The sequence below is a fragment of the Balaenoptera borealis genome (assembly GCF_965194805.1).
Source record: "Balaenoptera borealis genome assembly, chromosome: 8".
NCBI lineage: Eukaryota > Metazoa > Chordata > Mammalia > Artiodactyla > Balaenopteridae > Balaenoptera > Balaenoptera borealis.
Window position 1 is genome coordinate 24,768,710 of NC_138865.1, and position 22,373 is coordinate 24,791,082.

At 48.7% G+C, this 22,373-nt stretch overlaps 1 protein-coding gene across 1 annotated transcript; it reads left to right on the top strand.

Annotated features, from left to right (window-relative positions):
* Positions 1-8,670: 8,670 nt before the first annotated feature.
* Positions 8,671-16,271, top strand: LOC309633802 (NUT family member 2G-like; the record flags this gene model as incomplete). Its single annotated transcript, XM_082403048.1, has 7 exons — positions 8,671-8,686; positions 10,641-11,355; positions 12,304-12,421; positions 13,340-13,652; positions 14,105-14,400; positions 14,798-14,899; positions 15,436-16,271. The coding sequence occupies 7 exons, from the start codon at positions 8,671-8,673 to the stop codon at positions 16,225-16,227; spliced, it is 2,352 nt and encodes a 783-aa protein (XP_082259174.1). The 3' UTR covers positions 16,228-16,271.
* Between the last annotated feature and the right edge of the window lie 6,102 nt (positions 16,272-22,373).

Here is a 22,373-nt window from a genome sequence, read left to right on the forward strand (position 1 = left end):
AGGCAGCATCTCATCTGACAGAAAGGGAGATACTTCAACGGGTTACACAACATGGAAGGCTTTTTGTTTTTTGGCCACGCCACATGGCATGTGGAAATCTTAGTTCCCCGACCAGGGATCGAACCCATGCCCCGTGCATTGGAAGAGCAGAGTCTTAGCCCCTGGACCACCAGGAAGTCCCAGAAGGCTTTTAAAGTAAAGAGGGTGGGACAAGGAAAGAAAATCATCATCAAGGGAAAAAATGAAAGTTCACTGGAGGAAAGTGAAACTTCAGGTGACAATGGCTTCTCATTGGCTGAACTGTGGAATTTTCTATTAGCTCTTTCTATTTCTTGTTGCTGGCCAGGAAGGAAGTCTTCCCTCCTCCAGCTGGGGTAATAAAGTGGTTGCACTTCCTGTTTGGGGTCAGTAAATGACCTCTTCCTCTTGGGGTAATTGATGATGAGTGACACGGCATGAGAGCTCCCTCTACGGGCCTTCCAGACTCCAATTCTAGTTGAGGTTTCCTTTTGTTAACATTCACAGCATGTTTTATTGGCAGGAGGATTCACAATGAGGGAGAAAAGGCCACAAGACTCACCATAAAGAAGGCTCAGAAATTCCTGGGTGGGTCCAAAGGAGGCACAAGGTGGCTGTGGGGTCAGCTGGTGGCCACAATGATCACGTGGTTCCATCTGATGGGTTTGCAGCTCGATGTGGAATAGTGAATAAAAGGGTCAGTTCATCCTATCAGAGAAACATGAAACTGAGATAAGCTTCCCACTGCTAGAAGCATCTTGAGCCTTCAGAAAAGAACAGAGAACATGTCTAAAGGGTTTGGGAACATCAGAGCCATATCTCCTCAGAGTGGGACTCCCCAGGCCCTCCAGGTCTCAGTCCCCAACTCTCCCTCAGGGACAAAGCCTCCTCACCTCTGTCCTTGTCAGCTCACTGATCCCTAGAGGTCCTGCCTATCCCTGAGGACTTAGGTTTCCACGGAGACAGGTTGGTTGAGACCTAGTGATACAGTTGACCAGCCTGATATGCAACAGTTCCCACCACCCTGGGGCAGTTGGGCTCAGGGACACATGGCTCTGGACCCCATGTGGAGGGTGTCCTTGCACGTCAGCTGTGCCCCAGAAGAGCCAGTAATGCCTGTAGCTGTCCAGCTGATTCTCAGGGTATTTTCCTGGGAGAGCCCTTGGTCATCTGACTGCCTATCCAGGAAGCCCCGTGACTTTCTGACTGCTGCCTGTCACGCCAACAACACACCTGTGAAGGTTCTGCTCTGCATGGCCATCTGTCCTCCAGGCCCCCCCTTCTAGGGACCCAGATGCTAGGACCACACAAATGCTGAGGGAGTGTCCACCTGCCTAAGGTACAGACACCCCTGTATCCATCTGCATGATTTCTACTGGAAATCAACATTTATGGGGATTCTTTGGCCCTAAAGAACAGACCAACCTGATAGAAGCAATGCAATGATTCACAATTACCAGGGTCAATGCACATATACAGGGGCCCATAGCCCCAGATGCCCCACTCACAATTCACATGGGTGTCCCATACGTACCCACCGATGCCCAAATATTCTTGCTTCATACATACACATATCCAAACACGCACATCAGTGGTGTGCTGGTAAGTGCTAAAAAACTCTCCGAGAAAGGTGGGAAAGACTTCACTTATGCTATCTACGTGGTATAAATATTCCCAGCATGACCAATTTCAAGCTACCCACCTGACATCACTGAACACAGAGCTGGGAAGAGATATGCACCATTGACTATCCCAGGATAGTATGAACCAGTTCCAGCACATCCCATACCTTTTCCTATGAATTTGTGCACACAATCCACTTACACCCCAAGTAGAACCCTCAACTCCCATCACAGATATATAACCAAAAGGATACCACATACACATATGTGTTTGTACATATACATATATATATATATATATCCTGAACACACACATACATTTCTACCCTCACCCTGAATAAATACACAAACAGACCACCTCTTACTACCTAAATTTTTACAGACAAAACCTTACTCACCCTGAATATTCACATTCCACTCTCACAACTATATATACACACACAACATGGGCCTGAAAACAAACATGTGCAACCAATATGCCATCCAGATGTACACACTGAGTACCTAAACACACAGGCTCACCAAGTACACAACTGTCTCATGGGCAACCCAAAAAAGACCCATATGCAATCCCACAGCCCTAAAATACATATACTCCAGGATTCCTGCACACACACATAACCTACACCGTCTACTGGTTTCCAAACACACAAACTAAACTCTCACATCCCCCAGAATACATACCCCAGAAGCCCCAGGAACTCAAAAACACACACAGCCACAAATAACCTATTCTTATCAAATACAGCTGACCCTTGAACAACTTGGGGGTTAGGGCGCCAACCCTCCATGCAGTGGTTCTGCATCCATGGATCGTGTAGTAGTCCTGTAGTATTTACTGGAAAAAAAATCCACTATAAGTGGACCCGTGTGGTTCAAACGTGTGTTGTTCAAGGGTCAACTGTACATATAAGTCCACCTCACTAATACTGAGAACACACATACAAGCAACACCACTAAATTCTTCAGGCATTACATTTGGAAATAGACACACAGAGGACTCTAAGCCTCCTGATATACTCACAAATCACAAATACACACACCCACAAACTACTCATGAGTATACACCCCAAATGCTCAGACACACTCAAAACAGAAAAACACCGACAACCTCTGCAGTCTTACTAATATACATACACAATTCTCACACACCTATGGACACACACATGCAAATATTCCCAAGCCCTGAGCATACAGATCCCCTCCCAAACACTAGACATTATGCTACCTCTCCAGAATACAAGCTCCCCACCACCACCCCAACATATAAACTGTATATGTGTGGGGGGGTGTTTATATATATATATTTCTACCCTCACCCCGAATATATAGACAGACCACCTCTTACTCCTACCAAACACATGTATAAACACCCTAGCATTCTCCAAAGAAATACACTTTGAATACTCCTAACAACTCCATACCTTATGAACAAACTTTGATAATGCATGAACCTGATGATGGACACACACACAGATTAGAATACACAAGTAAGATACATGCAAGTATCTCCAGCAAACCATTTATGAAACAACTCCCATATATCAAATTATCCCTAGCTATTAGGAGCCAGCTCACACATATGCAAGTACTAACAAATACCCGTATCACATATTTCTAATACATAGAAATGCAATTGTCCAACTTCCCTGTAGAAACATAGAACCCCACCTCTTTATCAGATACACATATACTCACTTCCCAAAATACATACGCTTAAGAGGCTCCTACTGAAAATTACAAATGCACAGCCTCAGCAAATATTCCTCCAAGTGGCCATGCCCCTTGAATACACACACAAACTCATTTAACACATAACTCTCCACAAGTCCCAAATAGAACCACAATTACCCAGAACACTACAAATATGCAATAATATCACCCTATATGCCCTTTGTTCCAAATACACATACAGTACCACACTACTGGCATATACATAACCCCACATTCCCAACCTCTCACACAGAATTAACTCTGCCATCTTGCAGAATACAGAATCATACAAACACAACATACCTACATATACAACATCCACCAGTCCCATAAAATAGTCACAGACTTGCCCTCTACACATCCAAATATACGTAGACAGCTCCTGAAAATGCACACACACAAACACCCCATAACCATACAACATGCCCTGAATACACAAATGATCATCCTACATTCCCCAAATATACAAAATAAACAGACTGGACACCCAAAGTAATATACACCACTACTTTTCCTGACATTACCCTTATGCGTATGCAGATAATCCTTCCAAATCCACCATTAGACACACATAAATCCCCAAATTCATGGGTGATAAAAACACATGTAAACATATTCCCCAAACACCTAATTACAAACACCTAACCACCAACTCCTTGAGTATGCCTGCGTCACATCTCAACACCCTCCAAGTACAACACTCACTCTTACACACTCTCACAAAAACACAGGCATGACCTCCCTTCAGACACAAACATCCACAGACAAAACCAACCCACACATTTGACTACATATCAGATTCCCACCAACCAATTAAATATGTACAGACCCCATCTATGCTTGCAGATCAATCATGATTTGACATCAGACTACAAATACATGTTTACTACCACATTCAGCAAAGTTGCTCCCATCACTGACAAAAGAATGCAGTTTGGACATAAGTGTTGATTGATGTTTTTATGATAAGAAGGAAGACACTAGTGAAACCATGAGTGTGTTCCTTCGATCTTCACTCATTTTCCAATCACCTGAGCTACACCTTTGGAACCAAATGAGGGTTTTCAACTCGCAAGAACGTCCCTCTAGCTTTTGTACTCTTCAGAACGCGCAGCCTAGAACGGCACCTGTTTAATAGCTCACACACACTACTTACCCCCCACCGTAGGCCCCGCAATCACTGAACCCTTCATGCAGCCGGCTCCCCAGTGGTGCCAATAACCCTGGGGTAAACCCCTCAAGGGAATCGAGCTCTATGGGGGCGTGAATCCACATTGTGGGGAGTCTCCTTACACGGACAAGGGCACAAATAACCCACAGGGTGAACACCAGCGCAGAGCGGTGACACCTGAGGGGTGAAAAGTCCCCGTACCCCTTACCTCAGGGTTCCTAGAATTGACTCCAGAGGCGGCCATGACAGGCCCCGCCCCCGCTGGACAGCCGTTGGGGCCCCAACCTCCGCGCTCGCGCATGCGCTCCTGTCTTCTGGAGCCGAGCCAACTGCCCCAACAGACGCCAGGAGCTGTTGGAGGACGGCGGTCCGCGTGCCCGAGAACCCCGCCCCAGTGGGCGTGCGCGGGCGTGCGCAGGCGTGCAGGCGCAGGGCACGCGGGGATCTGTTCCAGGAGGTCTCTGCAGGAGAGGAGAGAAATGCAGGGTCGGGCACGCTACGCAGCATCTCTGGCGACGCTCCTCGCCGGGAACCTTCATGACGGTCTCTTCTTAAAACCAGCTCTTGTGAGATGTGCACTCCTGATTTTTATACTGCACACGTGAAACCCATGCACTTAGCTACAAAGAGTTCTGGAGAGCTCCGCTCTAAGCACAGTAGCCTCAAATTGGGGCAAGTGCTTTCATGCCCTTTGGACTGCAGTTCCTTGGTTCTTCTTTATGCCTTTCAAAAAACAGTAGGTCCTTTTTCCTAGCAAGCCTGAAGTTTCCGTTAAAGAACAATTCTAGCAAAGAATTCAGACCTGGGAAACACTCTTAAGATACTGTCTCCTGACTCCGTTCCTAGAGTTTTTCCAAACGCATTTACTCTACTAGAATATTTTTTCTCAGTGTATTTAATACATGGAGGTTTTTCAATACATGTTGATTCACAGGTGTTTCCTTTGTACGGTTTTTTTTTTTTTTTTTAAATAACTTTGAGAGAGAGTGGACAATCTGGGCCAATTTCAACACAGCAGGTAGTATGGGAACAATTTTCCTTTCCCTCCCTCCTTTTTTGTAATATCTTGCAGACTTTCAGTTGGCATTAAAAACAACAACAACAACAAAAATAGTAGCGGGATCAACTTACTGACCTGACTTTGTAATACTTCCCAAAGAAACGTCAATCATCAGATCCTCTTTCTGGTCAATTGCAAGATTAGAGCATTTCTCACTCAACAGGATGCCTCTGAAGACCCCTCACATCTAACAGCACTAAGCGCCTCCAAGTGCACAGACTTGAAAACTCCACAAGACACAAACATGGTATCTCTTCATTTCTTTAATGTTTCGTGATTGAGTGGAAGATGAACTGTCTTCTGAGGCTTGTGATGCATGTCCAGAGTTGTTTTTTCTCCGTAGTCAATGCCTGCCCGCAGCCTCTGTGCAAGAATAGTCAGAGATCATGATCCAAAGGACTTTTAGATACTCCCTTCTGTGACTGCTCTTCCCAAATTACATTTGGGCTAATTTGATTATCTCTGTCCCTGGGGTGTAGGATTTTGAAGTATTACAAAAGTGATTGCAGAATTGGGACTGGCTAATTTTTGCACAGTGCAATTTTTGTATCAGTGGCCTTGAGAAGAGTCCTTCAAATACTGTATCAGAATTATGAGTGAGAATCTTGTAAATAATTGGTTGAATGACTGAACAAAGGGAGGAAGCAACAAGGAAGCCTGCCTTTCTCGAGTGCCTGGGTACAATATTTTGCCTCACCATCCCTCTAGTATGAAGTTATTGGTTGAAAATCATATGAGTTTTCCTTCATTGTAAAAGCTCCTGTACTGAGCGATATTCCCAAACTGTTTATTTTTTTCAGTCCCCGACAGGAGTTTCTTTAGATATAAAGTTCACCATGATGTTGCTTGAAATATTCTCACCTTATCTTCTCATCTTCTTCTGAGTCAATTTTTCCTGACAAGGGGCAAGGAACTTCTTAAGCACCAACAGGAGTCTTTTTCACACTGTGGAACAGTCCTTCTAAACCTCTGTTTCCTTCCCCAACACCCCACAATCAGTTGGAGTTCTACTGCAGCTACAGCAGTGAGAGAATCTCATCTCCCAAGAGATTTGGTTGCCATCCTCTGAGGTTTTCAGCCTTCATCTCCCTTGACAAGTTTCCTAACAGTCCTCTCTTCTCACAACACAAAACACGAATACTCTTTCATATCATTTTGATAGTGGTTAACTGACTGACATGGATTCTCAATATGAAAATAATAATCAGACAAGTTTTGTAAAAGGAATGCTACCATCATTCCCATGCAGATGGGGCCATATGCAATGATGAGCCTAGATTCTAAAGAGCAAGTGTATGTAATGCAGACAGGAAATTAACAAACTTGTAAGCAGGGCTTGCAGGCTAGGATTTAGATGGAAGTGGGCTTGTCTGAATGGGGATTGGACACTGGTGGATAAACTCTTGGCATTGTGTCAAGGTGCACATCCATCTCATGGGTAGTGGACTTTTAACACCTAGAAAAACCAGGGCTCTAGGCTGTTTAGTCCCTTTAACATAAGGAAAGAGAAGAAGATTTTCTGCCTTCTTGTTCCTTACTTCTGTCCTTACCCCTACTAAGCCAAGATGTTCAGTGCTATATGATGGCTCTTCCAAATCCATTTCATCCAAAGAGCCTGCAGATTTTGTGTATGTTTACAGTTGTGTTTTCTGTTGGAGGCAAGGTGCACACTTGAGTCTCATCACTCCAAGTTCTCTTTCTCATAAGGATGAGTAACTGATAATAGCTTAGTATGTTCTGATTTTTTGGTAGTGTTGCCAGATAAAATACAGATTTCGAGTTAAATGTAAATTTCAGATAAACAGGGAAAGAATTTGCAGTAAAACTATGTCCAAAATGTTGCATGGGACAAAGTTGTACTAAAAATGAATTCATTGTTTATGTGAAATTCAAAAGTCAAATTCAGTTAGGCATTTGTTACTTTTCTTTACTAGATCGAGCCACCCTATTCTTTCAGGTGCTTTGAAATGTAACAGACTGTAGAAATTCTTGTTCTAGGAATCTAGTGCAGAAACAGAGGAGCCACGATACCCGTACAAAGACAATCATTGGAAATATCCTCAGATATATTGGAACATATATGAAGTTTCAACTAGAAAAAAAATGAAGGCATTTTTAAAAATGAAAACAGATTGCCTTCGTTTTTAGTTGCATGACGTATCTCTGGGAAGATTTTAATGAAAGAGATAACACTGGTTTCCTCCGGGAAAGAGGATTGGCTTGACAGGGGAAAGAGGTGGGAGGAGGGCTCGCCACTGCATATTCCATTTTGCACAATTTAATTTTGAACCATGAGAAGGTGTTACTCGCTTAAAATATTATACTAAAATCATTTAAAAGGTAAAAAACTAAATCTTTTACAACCATGGAATACTATGAGAAAGACATTTAGTGAATTCTGGTCTTGGACATGGGGGCTGCATGACAGTTTTTTGATGGACGGGGGCTTTCCAGCACAAAGGATCATTAGTAAGGCTGGTCCTGCTGGATGTTGGTTGGAGCACAAGGACCACTCCCTTAGGAGGGATGTACATACAGCAGTCAAAGACACTGGATCTGCTGAGACAATCCTAATTTCAAATACTCAGTTCCATGTGGCCATAAATACCCAAGTGTTTATCAGACTAACCGTTCTGAATTTTGTTCAGAAAGTCTAGTCTCTGTTGAAGTAAGTCAAGAGCCAGGTAGGAAGCAGAGTGTGTTGAGGGACACAAAACTAGGTTGATGGAAAAAGAAGTGAAAGGAAGGGACCGTCAAGTCCAACCTCGGTGCCGTGAATCAAAAAAAAACAGTTTATAAACTGCGTAAAGAGGCACACACCAATTGTGTTGCCACTGTGTGAGGTGGAAGGAACTTCCGGTTCTTGCCTACCTGCCAGAGCCCTCGTGGAATGTCTCCCCACCCCCACCCTACCCAGACCCACGTGCCCTCTGCCCCTCCCCCACTGCAGAATGTTTAGATTCAAACCTGCCCCTCCTTCACTTGGATCCTGAGCGGCTGCTGAAGCAGGTCACTCTCTGGGTCCTGGTCTTGACTTTTCTCATTGAGGCTACCAGGCAGCAGTAGTCCGTGCCCAGGCCTGCAGGATGGCTTCAGAAGGAGGTAAGCCTATAGGCTGGGGGTGTGTTCTCACAGACCCTGCCATCCCTCACATATTTTGGGTTCACACGTGATACTTCACGTTGGGCACACAGTTGGACTGAAGTAGAGGGAGAAGAGAGCACTGGACACACGAGGACATTTCACCTGGGGAGACTGGGGAGCCTGAAGAAACCTGAGACTGCACTGGGGAGGAGGGGTCATTGGAGGTGGATCAAGAGGAATTGCCCTGGCTATGGAGAAAGGATGGCAGCAGGCAGGTTGATTCTTTCTAGAAGGGAGACAAGCCACTTTGAAACGTGTGTGTAAGGATGTGTGTGATGTCCTGGTGGTGACACAGGGAGGGTCATGAGGAAAGCCTAGACCTGTCTTGTGTTCCTGAGGCACCTGAAGCTTGCCTCACCATATCTTTCTAAGGGATTTGAACAGGAGCATACTGTATCTAAGGGGGCCGTGGGGAGAGATGGTCTTGGTGAGAAAACTATTCAGTGGGGCTGTGTGTGGCCACACCTGCAGTGAAGTGTCCTCTCCGAGAGCTAGGCAGGAGGTTACTCTAACTGCCGCAGCCCACACCTCGTCCACTCCTCCCAGCCCAGAGCTCACTTCTCAGTTCAGGTAACTGTTGCTTTGGATTCAACAGGGGATGGGCAACCGTGTAACTTCAGCCAAAAGAGGGCTCAGATTCCTGAGTTGCTCTGAATTGTTCTTCCTTTTGTGGAATCGCACTACTTCAAACCTACTTCCTCTCGTCCAGTATCTCATGGTGGACTCTCAGGCTGCCTTGAGAGGAAGAGTTTGTTCATATTTCCTGTCACTCCTTCATGGACAGGGAACAGATGTGGAGTGGGGTTGTTTCGGGTGGATTGTCTGTGAAGGCTGCTTCCTCTTTTAAAGGGGGAAGGAGTGTAGCCCAGGGGCAGGAAGACGATCTTCTGTGTTATTATTAAATGTCCTATGACACCTGTTCTGATTATTTAGGGGCACCGTGGTGTGTACCTTGTTCTCCTGAACAGGGATGTGTTCCAGACAACTTGATCGCCATGGCAACTGGCTTATGCCTGCTTCTTAGATTGTCTTTCCATTATTGGGAGCTGGAAGGGGAAGGACCACAGGCGGTCTGTACTCCCACGACCAATGTAACATGACAATTCCCTGGCCCTTGTTTAATCCTCTGCAGCCATCACTGGCTGTGAAATGCCAGAATCTAAGGGACACGCACCTACTTCTCAGACCCCCCCCAACCCGCACCGCCTCCTAGGAACAGAACTCCTGAGTGATGACAGTGACTCTGGGCACTGGGGAGGGGGTGGCAGGACGTGGCCCATGTTACATGTCTGCTGTGGGTTGTTCTGAGATGCAGGTGCATTCTGGGCCAGTGTTATGGGTTTGTGTCAAAATTCCATTAGAGAGATATTTTCCAGCATTTTGTTTTGTTTTGTGAGGCTAGGAAAGAAAGAGGGGATTTCTACTGAGCATCAGGAAAAGGAGGACTGAGGAGGAGGTGGGGCCCTAATATTTTACACAGTGCCTGTCCACAAAGGGCCTTTGGGTGCCTAGAACTTACCTTGGAGAAGGTCCCTACCTGCTAGTATGCCGGCTGAGGGGCATTTCTCACAGAGCGGATGTCCACCCAGTTCCAGGTCTTAGGAGACAGGCTGTGAGGCTTAGGTGCCAGGGGGTGCCTTAGGGAGGCTCTCCAAGTCAGTGCTTGCTGAGGCGATTTCTTCTCGGCAGACAGGGGTCAGGGACCTTGGTGGATGGGCACGGGGTCACCAGTGGAATAATTCTCAACTGGAGGTCAGGGCATGAAAATCACTTGAAGACATTTGCACGCTGCACAGTTTCCCTTGTCCAAGTGTCCCTCACCTGTGGAGATTTACACTCTGATGCCACAGAAAGCCTCAGTCCCACTTGCCCATTCTCCTCCTCCATTCACTCCTTTCCTTTGCCTCCACAGCATGTCCAGTGCTGGGAACGGATGTGACCATGAACCCCGGTGCCTCCTTGTCTACTTTCACGGCAGTGCCCTTCCCTCCACCCATTCCTGGCGCCCAGCACCGGCCACCCTGGCAGCAGCACTTGCCACCTCCCATCACCCCAGCATTCCTTCCTGGGAGCAGCCTGCTGCTGCCAGCTTTCCCCAGGACGCCTATGGTGGCTAATGGTGGCCGTGGCCCCAGTGCCCCTGGGGCTTGCAACCTCACTGTCCAAGTCAGGTCACAAGGGAGGCCAGTGGAGGCCCCCCAGACTCAGACCTTTGTCGTTACTCAGGCCCCCCTCAACTGGAGCGCTCCAGGGGCCCTCAGCAGGAGTGCTGCATGTCCTGCCCCCGTATTCTTAGCAACCCCTGTGATGGGGACCGTTGTGACTGCTCCAGCTGTTGGAGTTAGTCAGGCTGGCAAGGGAGGCTGGACCCCAGGCTTTCCTCCTCAAGCTCCACCACCAGCTGCCCAGCTGACCCCTATCATTCGCCCAGTGAACTCTGGGCCATGGCCACATGGCACTTCCAGGGAGGGCCGCCTGGCCACCAACCAGTCCAACGCCTCGCACGATGGCTCCTCTAAACCCCAGAGCGTGTACAGTAACTTCCGACGTTGGCAGCACCTCAAGCCCCTGGCCCGGAGACACTTTCACCGGAGTCCTGATGCAGAAGCTTTTTCCTGCTTTCTCATGTGAGTGAACGCTCAGGGGGTCCTGAGCTTATGGGAGCTTTTAGATAAAGAGGAACTGGGGATGGACTCGCACGTTAGGTTTCTAGGGATACTGGAAGGAAGGTGTGAGGGCGATGTCCATGCTATGAGAAGGCACATTGTCGGTCACATGGGTGGGCCTGCCAGTCCGTGACATCAGGACTGAAATGTGCCCTATCTCAACTGGCCCCACCACCCTGTGAGTCTGGCCAGCTTGCTCTTCCATGATTCTCATGGTAATATGGACTGAAGACTTGCAGTCAGAGAGGGTCGTGGTGTAAGGTGAGGAGCCAAGGAGTGGATGCCGCACTCTCCTGTGGTGCCGTGTCCTTCATACAGGACTTGAGCGTACATGACCAGGGGAGGTCACTTCAGAGGAGGGGGAGGAGCGCGGGGCCCAGGAGAGCGCTTTATGCATGCCTCCACTTCGTTGTGGAGAATTCCACGAGGAACAGGGTGATGGTAGAGCTCTCCTAAGGGCGTGGGCTCTCTCCCACTAGAGTTGTGAGCCTGGCAGCCATTTCCATCCTAAACCTCCAGTCCCTCGTAAAAAGGGGACAATTACACTTCACTCAGAGGACTGTGCCGAAGACTCCTTGGGCTAATCTATGAAGTGTTAGCAGATTGCTTGGCACATGCCTCATTGATGATGGTGATTTTTATTATGAAAATGCAGCCTTGAGGAGGAAAAGAGCTCCCCAAGGCACAATGTCCCAGCTCTAGCCTGGGAGTGGATGGTCATCCTTGAGTGAGTGTGAGGCGGTGACAGCAGTGGCCGGGAAGGCTTGTCTTTGCCCTCCCAGACGCCCGCCTCTCACCCTCCTGTTGCTCAGTCATTCTGGGTTGAGTGATGTGTGGTCCACATGGGCGGGTGGGGTCAGGCAGGTGGGGGCTGGGCTGGGCCCGGAGACTGACCCCGAGGGCTTACAGCCCAGTGCTTCGATCCTTGGCCCGCCTGAAGCCCAGCATGACGCAGGAGGAGGGACTGTGGAGGGCCGTGCAGGAATGGCGGCGCTTGAGCAACCTTGACCGGATGATCTACTACGAGATGGCGGAAAAGTGAGTCAGCGTCCTGGGTCCAGGGGCTGCGTGGAGGGTGAGGCGAGTGGGTGAGGGTGGGGTCTGGCCGTGGGGGTGCTCATCAGAGAGGACAAAGGAGAAGGGCTGTCACCCAGCACAGGAGCCCCGCAGCCCAGGGGCCCCACTGTCCTCCAGAAACCCCTCCCTCACCTTGAGCGTTTGAGACTTCTGTCCTTCCTCCACCAGGAGCTCTGCCTTCCCCTGATTTTGACCTACCCTTGCCTTGATATGAAGGTCTCAGGACGGGGCAGGGTAAAGCTGTGAGTCCAGTAGGGGTCCAACTCCGACCATATGGGCTGGGCCGGGAAAAGAGCTCCACCTGCCAGCCGGCTGCTTCCTTAGTGGTGGGTGGCTGGCGGCCACTGACATAGATTTGGGACCACCTCTCCTCATGAAAAGTGCCCTGAGTGGGTACCCTGGCATCCCTGAAGAGGCTGGGGAAGCCAGCTGTCGTCGGCCCAAGGGTCTCCGGCCCTTCCAGTGCTTGCTCCATGGTAATCCCCTTGGTTTAAGAAACGAAACCAAATAAACGAGCGCCTCTCAGAGGAAGGGAAGGCCTCTCCTCTAAGCTCAGCATCCACATCGTCCAGCCTCTCCTGGGCCCTGTCTCCAGGTCTATGTTCCAGGAGTCTCAGTCCTAGCCCAGGGTCCTGGATTCGGGCAAGGACCCCTGTGGGGAACACATGCCTGTTGCAGCCTCTGGCTGTCAGCCCTTCATGTGGTTCTGGATGGGGATGGGGGGCATGAGGAGGGTGCCCCCTGGGTCAGCCATGTGTCCCATTGACCTGGTTCAATTCAGCGACCTGGGTCTATGCTGTTGAATGCCCTCCAGTGCTGGTGAGGAAGGAAGGGTCCCAGATCTTGTTATCACTTCCAGGAGCAGCTCTCTGCTGTGGACAGCACCGCACAGGGCCTTGACGGCCCCAAGGCACATCCTCTCCCAGTGCCTCATTCTTGGCTGCCTTTGTTGGGCTCCAGAACCCAGGCCTTTTTCTCAGGGTGGCCTGTGCCTCCGTCACCCCCCAGGTTCATGGAATTTGCGGCCGAGGAGGAGACGCACATTCAGCATTTGCAGTGGATGCAGTGCGCGCAGGACCTGCCTCCTCCAGCCCCACCGAAGCTGGATCCTCGGGGGCCCCCAGCCCCGAAAGTGCGCCTTCAGCCAGGCACCCAGCTTCCCACTGGAGCTGAAGGCACAGGTAACAGGGCCTAGGCTTGGCCACCGTCCCCATGTGGATCCTTTTCCTTCAAGACAGGGGCATTGGTCTTTCAACCAAAACAGCCACCGAGGCGGGGTGTGGGGGGGTGGGGTCTCAGCTGCCCTTTGTCACTACGGGGTATTGACTTGGTCAGTTTTGTAACTCCTCTCACACCTCCCTGTCAAAGGACCCCACACTAAGTCTGCCTAAGAAGTGGGCTTGAAAGGGAGACCCCTAGAAAATTGGAGGTTCCCCAATTCCTTACTTGTGACTCTCTTAGATGACCCCCTTACCTCCCCTCTCCAACTGTGCATGAGGCTTCAGATGGTCCTGACCCCTCCCACACCCACATCAATGTCCCCCAAACAATGCCCTCACCAACGTGCGCTCGGTGGTCAGGAGGTGGACCGGGAGTCCCTCACCTTCCTTCCCTTCCTCCTGCTCTGCCTCAGCCTGTGCTCCCAGGATGTCCGGCCCCAGGGCCCAGCCCTCGCACCCGAAGCCACACAGATCCCAGCGGACCCCGGAGCCCAAGGCACCCAAGGAGATTCCCCCTGAGGCTGTGAGGGAGTATGTGGACATCATGGAGGCGCTGGTGGGGCCCGTCGACTCAGCCACAGGCGAATCATATGCAGAATGTGAAAAGGACGGAAATGAGCTGAAGCAGGAAGAGGACGGCACCTACTTGGACCCGGGTCTCTTGAGCTACATTGACAAGCTGTGTTCTCAGGAAGACTTTGTCACCAAGGTAGGCTGGGCCTGGAGCCTGGGGTCTACAAGATGCCAGGGCATGGAACTCTCAGCATCCAAGCTCTGGGTTCTGCTCAGGCCGATGGGACTTAAGCTCAGCTCCTTGTTCCTGAGCCTGGTGTTAGGGGAGGTTTACGCAGATGTATGTGTGTATATGTTTGTGTCTGTGTGTATGCCTTTGTGTGTCTGTGTATGTGCATCTGTATATGTGCTCTTTTGTGTGTGACTGTGTATGTGGATGTGTGTGTGTGTGTGTGTGTGTGTGTGTGCTGACCATCCCCGCCTTGTGGAGGAGAGTGGGGGTGGGTCTCTGCTTTTCAGTTTCCCTCTTGGTTTTCTTGTGTCACAGGCCACTCCTGGCCAAGGATGCTAACAGCCTCTTCTTTCTGTCTGAGGTGGAGGCAGTCATTCACCCTCGATTCCTGGCAGATTTGCTTTCCCCAGACCCACAGCTGGATCTCTTGGCCCTTGCTGAGGAGCTGGAGCAAGAGGAAGGACTCACCCCTAAAGAAGTGAGCCAGGGGAGGGAGAGGGACAATCAGGGAGCCAGGGGACTCCAGGAGAGGGGGGACCCCAGGGGATCCAGGGGACAGGGGAAACCAGGTGGCCCAGGGGAGCCAGAGGAGGGAGGGATCGCAGGTAGAACAGGGGAGACAAGGGACACCCAGGAAGACCAGGGCACGGAGGGACCCCAGCGAGCAGGGGAGAGGTAGGGCCCCAGAACAGGAGGCCCACATGGCTCTGTCCATCCCTTCCCTGCCTCGGAGACCTGGCATGGGGTAGGGCCCTTTCTGGGGTGGGTGCAGTGAAGGGTGATAGGAAGGAGATGATGGGGAGCCGGGAGCGGAGGGAAGGACACAAAGCTGGGAATAAGGTGCAGGAGGATGGCAGGAATGCCACCGTGTCTGTATTTGGAGTCTAGTCCTGGGGTCACCCGTCCCCTCCTCCCCACCAGGGCCATTGTCCCACTGCCCAGTGCTCCTCCTCTCACACGTGCGCGTGGAGCCATCACTGTCCTCCTCCCTCCTACCAGCTGGTGCAGAAACGACTCCTGGACTTGAAAGAGGAGGAAGGTGGGCCGGCAGCCCCGAGCCACAGTGCACCCGGGATGGGCTCAAGTCCATCTGAGTCCCACGCCGGCCAAGGTGCCCAGAGGCACGACCAAGACCGCCATCGAGGGGTCAGTGATGAAGCCTGCCCACCAGAGATTGATTTTGAGGCTCTTCATAGGCCCATCCGAACAGACACTGGCCCGTTCGGGCCCAAAGTCTTTGTTCCCTCTCGAGGACGTCAGGAGGTCTCTCCATTCCGGGCCGGACGGCCCTCCCCTCCCCAGGGTCAAAGGCGCACTGGCCCTCTACTGGGACCCAGGGATGCGTCTGTTCTCAGAGAGGCGTCTCCTGTTCCGGAGGCCCGAGGGCCCAGGGACGTGTCCAGTGAGGACGAGGAGGAGCTCCCCAGCCTGGCCTTCCTCTTGGCCTCTCCGCAGAGCCTGCTGCCTTGCGGGCTGTCCCAGACACCTGCCCCTGCCTCAGGCCTGGCCTCCCCTGGAGGTTGGGGGGCCCAGAGTGCTCCCCAGGCCCCCTCCCCTCAGAGAAGAGGCCCCAGCCCAGCTCCACCAGCCGCTCCCAAGTCGAGGAAGCGGGCTCTGTGTGGGCGCCCAGCCGCTGCTGAGAAGCTGCCCATCCCCGGGGCTGGCCACGGGGTCTCTGCGAGGCCAGCCTTGGCTCTGGGGCTGGCTCGCCCCTCACAGCCGAGAAAGAGAAAGCGTGACCCGTTTGTCACAGGGAAGAGGAGGAAGAAGAGGAAGCACTGCAGCCAGTAGGGAACAGCCGGGCCGGCCCTCCAGGGCGAGCCCCCCAGGGCGGCCCCCAGGGGAGCCTAGGGGCTCCTCCTCACCCCAGAGCTGACCCTGGGATTGTGGGGGGTTAGGGAGGTGGGGGAGGTGGGTGTGGGCAGGACCTTTGGAGTGATGTATGAAAATTGTGAATAAAGATAGTTTTGGTGGGAAATGCTCTCAGGCCACTGTCATCTTCTTCGTGTGGAGCTGCTCCACAGAGAGCGATCCTGAGAGGAAGGAAGGGTGAGGGAGGTCACAGGAGCTATGGATCTACAGGTGGCCAAACCTTTCCTCCACATAGACAAGGACTCCTCAGGCTGCCCCTGGGAACACATAGCTCTCACTTTCCCCAGGGACCCCCTCACCATCCGCTTCTCTAAAGCCTGCTTGGCTAGGGGCCTTCTGGGGCATCTGTAGCATCTTCTGCATCCCTGAACCATCTGGGGAGGGAGAGCTGCTTTTGTGCCTCTCAGCCCTCTGGACACTAACCAGTTTCTAGGACGGAGCCTGGAGACGGCCCTTGTCTTTATGGAGCTGCTCTCTGCTTCCCTGAAGTGGCCAGGCGATGGCGCTGGGGTGACCCTCCGCTCATCCAGGGTTTCCTGTGTGGGTGGCCTGACCAGAGAGGAAAAGTCTTGGCCATGGGGACAGGACTGTCTGCCTCGTCATAGCGGGAGCGTTCTCTAGTCCCACTGGGATTATTGCAATGTGGAGAGTGGTCGAGGCAGCTACCTCTTAATCCTAATGAGGATGCAACAAGGGGAATGGGCACGGGGAAATTCATGGGGCATCCGTTAAAGGTGTGTATAAGGGTAGTGACAGTTTGGCCCCTTTGTGGAACTTGTGGGATTTCTGTGCAGCTGCATCTCGTTCAACTGAGGGAGGAGGACCCATCTGGCTGTGGCTGTGGGGACTGGCCTTAGGGGCCTATGGGTGTGCAAAGACACCCCAGAACTACTGTCCCTTCCCTTTCCACCCATGGCTGGACATGTGTGTGTATTGGTATCAACACTGATTTGTATTCCCATAGAAAACAGTTCCTCCTGACAAACTATGACCGTGTTTCACAAGAACAGCTTGCTCACAGGGGCAGCAGGGGTGGGGGAGAGGTGTCTGTGGCCCCAGATCTGGGTGGGAGCTGGGATCCATGCTGAGGAGTGTAGAGGCCTCAGTCACTGTCCTGCGGTTGCCGGCAGAGACTTTGAATCATCAGAGCAGGGGAAATGACCCACTCATAAGGGTGAGACGAGCAAACAATGAGGGGCAGGGAGCAGACCCCTGCTGTCTCCCTGAACTGCCCCCCCTCACAGCCTGCTTAGCCCCCGTCATGGCCTGTGCTGGCCCACCTCTGAAGCCCCTTCCTCCTAATGCACTCAGATGCTCTGATCTTTTGTAGACCTGCCCTGGGCCTCACCCCCCTTCCCTGCTGGCCAAAGCCTCTTCTCCAGGTTCTGAGTTCTGATTCCTTCCCCAGGACCCAGGCGGGGGTTAGGACAACAGGGACTCCCTGAACATGACCCCTACACCATCAGCATGCAAAACTGGGGCCGCAGGCTTTCACAGGTGGCATGGCTCTCTTCTGGACCCTGCAAAGAGCTTGGAGAAGAAAGGGGCTCATGTCTCTCCACCTCCACTAATCTGTAGGTCAGCCTCACAGGTCCTCCTCTGTCCAGGTGGGCAGCACATATGTGCTCCCAGCCCTCCTTGACCCTTTGTGAAAGAAAGTTTTTGCAGCTCAGTAGTCTATTAGTCAAGGTGTCTCAGGGCTTGTTCCTTTTGAAGCCCTACAGGAGAATCTGTTTCCTTTCCCTTTCTGTCTTCTAGAGGCTGCCTGCATTCCTTGGAATTAGTCCCTTCTTCCATCTTCAAAGTGCATCACTTTAATCTCTGCTTCCCTCATCACATGGTCTCTCCAACTCTGACTCTTCCTGTGTCCCTCCTATACAAATCTTTGTGTTTATATATAGCCCACCCAGAAAATTTATGATAATCTCTTCATCTCAAGATTTTTTACTTAGTCACAGCTGCAAAGTCCTTTTTTCCATACAAGGTAACATTCACATATTGTCATAGGAGGGGTTAAACACGGACCTTTTTGGGGAACCGTAATTTACCCTACTAGAAGAAATCCACAAGAATACCTACCATCAGAATCCACATGAATAACAGACTATGACCAAGTGGAATTTATCCCAGGATGCAAGCCTGGTTCAATGGTAAAAAATCATCAATGTAATCTACCATATTGAGTCTAAAGGAACACATACTGTCACACCAATTAATACAGAAAAGGCAGTTAAACGAAATTCAAGACCCATTCATATTAAAAATGCTCAGAAAACTAGGAATAGAAGGTCACTACCTCAACCTAATAAAGAACGTCTACAAAAAACCTACTTCTAACATCACATGGAATGGTGAAAGAATGAATGTTTTTCCCTGAGTTCAAAAACAAGGTTAGAATGTCCACTCTCATCTCTTAGTATTCAACTTAGTACTTTAGATTCTAGTTAGTGTAGTACAGCAAGAAAAGGAAAAAAGAGGCATACATATTAGAAAAGAAGAAATATAATTGTCATTATTTACAGATGACATAATTGTCTACATAGAAAATTCCAAGGAATGTATAAGAAAACTCATAATAAATTATAATAAATTGCTTTAGCAGGATCTCAGAATATAAGATCTATACGTAAACATTAATACACAACATTGATCATATTTCCATATACTAATAACAAACCGAACGATTGAAAACCAAAATTTAAAACATAGTAAATAGGTTCCAGTTCAAGGTGGCAACATGGGAAGATCCTGAACCCACCTCCTCCCACAAACACACCAAATCTACAGCTACATATGGAAAAATTTCCTCTGAAAAAAACTAAAAGATGGTGGAGCAACCCCTTCACATCAGGAAAACCAGAGGGAAACCACATCAAAACAGGTAGGAAAGGCTGAGACACAATTTTTCCATAAATCCCATCCCTGGTGTGGAGACACACAATCAGGAAGGAGCTCAAAACCTGGAGCTTCTCCCTGAGAGGTGAAGGGTTTGTACCCCACATTGGGCACTCCAACTTTTAAGGCTGGCACCTGAGAGATAGACCCCCAAAACATCTGACTTTGAAGACCAACAAGGCACATCCCATGAGACCCACAGGGCTGTGGTGAACTGAGGAACAGCTCTTAAAGGGCCTGTGCACAGATTCACCTGCCCCAGGGCCAAGTGCAGAAGCAGCCCTTTGAAAAGCACTCTGACTTTTTGTGAAAGAGACTCACTTCCCAATTTTAAAGCATTAAGCTGAGGAACAGGGGCCTGCTGGAATACTCCCCAGGGACAGAGGCTGGCGGGTGCCATCTTCCTGCTCTCTCTCTGTCTTGATAAAGCTGAAAGGTGCCATCTTTTTCCCCCTTTTTCCTTTCCTGCAGGTGACAACTTTGTGCTCCAGCCAGCTGGCTCCTTCTTCCCTGCTCTTCCTCTGTCTTGCTATATATATATTTTTTTCTTCTTCTTCTTTTTCTTTTTTTCTTTTCCCTTTTCCCCTTTATTCAGATGGTGTCATCTTTGCACTCTTCCCACTGCCTCACTCCAGCCAGTAAGCATCATCTTCACACTTTCCTTCTGATGTGCTCCAGAGAGCCAGAATCTCCAAGACGGGAGATCCCACTTTTGTGGCCTCCACTCAGGGGATGCTCCTTGATCACCTGGCTCTGGAGGCCAGGAGGGATCTCTTTTCTGCATCCCATGGGACTGTAACAATTGGAGAGACAGTTCTTGGCAGGATACCACCCCCAGGATGTACCACCACACATCAGACTGAGACACAGTCCCAGCCTTTACATGAAAAAGGCCCATTTGATAGTAGGGACAAGACTTAAGAGCAGACTTCAGGTTCAGCACACATCTAGAGGCTACGGATGTGCTCTCAAGGAAGGTAGGCTGGGGGTACCATCTTTCCACCCTCACTCTGCCTTACTACAGTTCACTGGTATCTCCCAGAATGGAGTTTGTACACTTATCTGAAGCCCTGTTTTCTTGTGACTGCTCCCCAGGGAATATCTTCAGATTGCTTGCTTCTGGGGCCCAGCAAGGCTTACACTTGCAATCTCACAGGACTGAATATATTTGTATTCTTTAAAAGCTGTTACCAAATTGTCTGGCTTCCTATCAACCTGAATCTAGGTGCTGACTGAGATCCTCCAGTTTGGGATGCTCACTGGTCTTGGCACACCCTCAACTGCTGGGAGGGTGTGCCAAGTCTATTAAAAATAAACTGCTTAGACAATCACAAAGGTTTGAGAGGCAACCAAGAGTAGACAGCATTAAATGACAAGGTTCATCTGTCACACAGCTCTTCAAGACTGGGAGATGTGACTATTTCACTTAATGCATAGAAAACAACACAGAGAGTCAAGCAAAATGAAGAAAGAGAGGACTATACTCCAAAAAAAGAACAAGATAAAACCTCAGGAAAAAATCTTAATGAAATGAACATAAGTAATTTACTTGATAAAGAGTTCAAAGTTATGGTCATAAAAGTGCTCACTGAACTCAGAAGGAAAATGGATAAACAGTGAGAACTTCAACAAAGAAATAGAAGATATAAGAAAGTTCCAAATAGAAGTCACAGAACTGGAGAACGCAATAACTGAACTTAGAAATACAGTAGATGAAGCACAAGAAAGAATAGGTGAACTCAAAGACAGGTCAGAGGAACTCATCCAATCAGAGAATAAGGAAGAAAAAAGAATGAAAATAATTAATATAGCTTAAGGGATTTATGGCACATCAAATGGAATAACATTCACCTTATAGGAACTCCAGAAGGAGAAGAGAAAAAGGGGCAGAAAACATTTGTAGAAATAATATCTGAAAGCTTTTCCTAACCTGGGGAAAGAAACAGACATCCAGATACGGGAAGCCCAGAGAGCTCCAAAGCAGATCAACCTAAAGAGATCCATACCAAGAAATATTAAAATTAAAATGTCAAAGTTAAAGATAACAAGGGAATCTTAAAATCACCAAGAGAAATACAACTTGTTACATACAAAAGAACTTCCATAAGACTATCATCAGATTTTTTAGCAGATATGTTACAGCTCAGAAGGGAGTGGCACAATATATTCAAAGTGCTGAAAGAAAAATCTTTCCAACCAAGAATACTTCACCCAGCAAATACTTCACCCAGTTATATTCAGAACTGAAGGAGAGATAAAAGAGTTTTCCAGATGACTAAACGTTAAAGGAGTTCATCACCACTAACTCAGCCTTACAAGAATTGTTAAAAGAACTTCTTTAAGCTGAAAAGAAAGGGCGCTAAGTAGTAACAAGAAAACACATGAAAGTGTAAATCTCACCAGTAAAGGTAAGTGTATATAGTAAAGGTAGTGGATTAATGAATTATAAAGCTGTATGAAGGTTAAAAGACAAAACTTGTAAAAAGATTTATAATTAAAATAATTAGTTAAGGGATATACAACATAAAAACATGTAAAATATGTCATCAAAAACATAAAATGTAAGGAGGGAGGAGTAAAAACTTTGACCTATAGAATGCATTCAAACTTAAGTTGTTATCAACTTAAAATAGACTGTTAAAAATATAAGTTGTTATATGTGAGCTTCATGGTAACCACCAAGCAAAAACCTAGAGTAGATGCACAAAAGATAACAAGAAAGGAATCTAAACATACAACTAAAGAAAGTCATTAAGCCACTAAGGAAGAGAGCAAGAGAAGAAAGGAACAGAGAAATCACAAAATAGCCAGGAAACAATTAACAAGATGGCAATAAATACATACTTATCAATAATTATTTTAAATGTAAATGGACTAAAGGCTTCAATCAAAAGACATAGGGTGGCTGAATGGATTAAAAAAGAAGACCCATCTATATGTGGCCTATAAGAAACTCACTTCAGAGCTAAAGACACACACAGACTGAAATTGAAGGGATGGAAAAAGATATTCCATGCAAATGGAAACCAAAAGAAAGCTGGGGTAGCTATCTATAATTATATCAGAAAAAATAGACTTTAAAACAAAGACTGTAACAAGAGACAAAGAAGGACATTACATATGGATAAAAGGGTCAATCCAATAAGAGTATATAACATTTGTAAGTATTT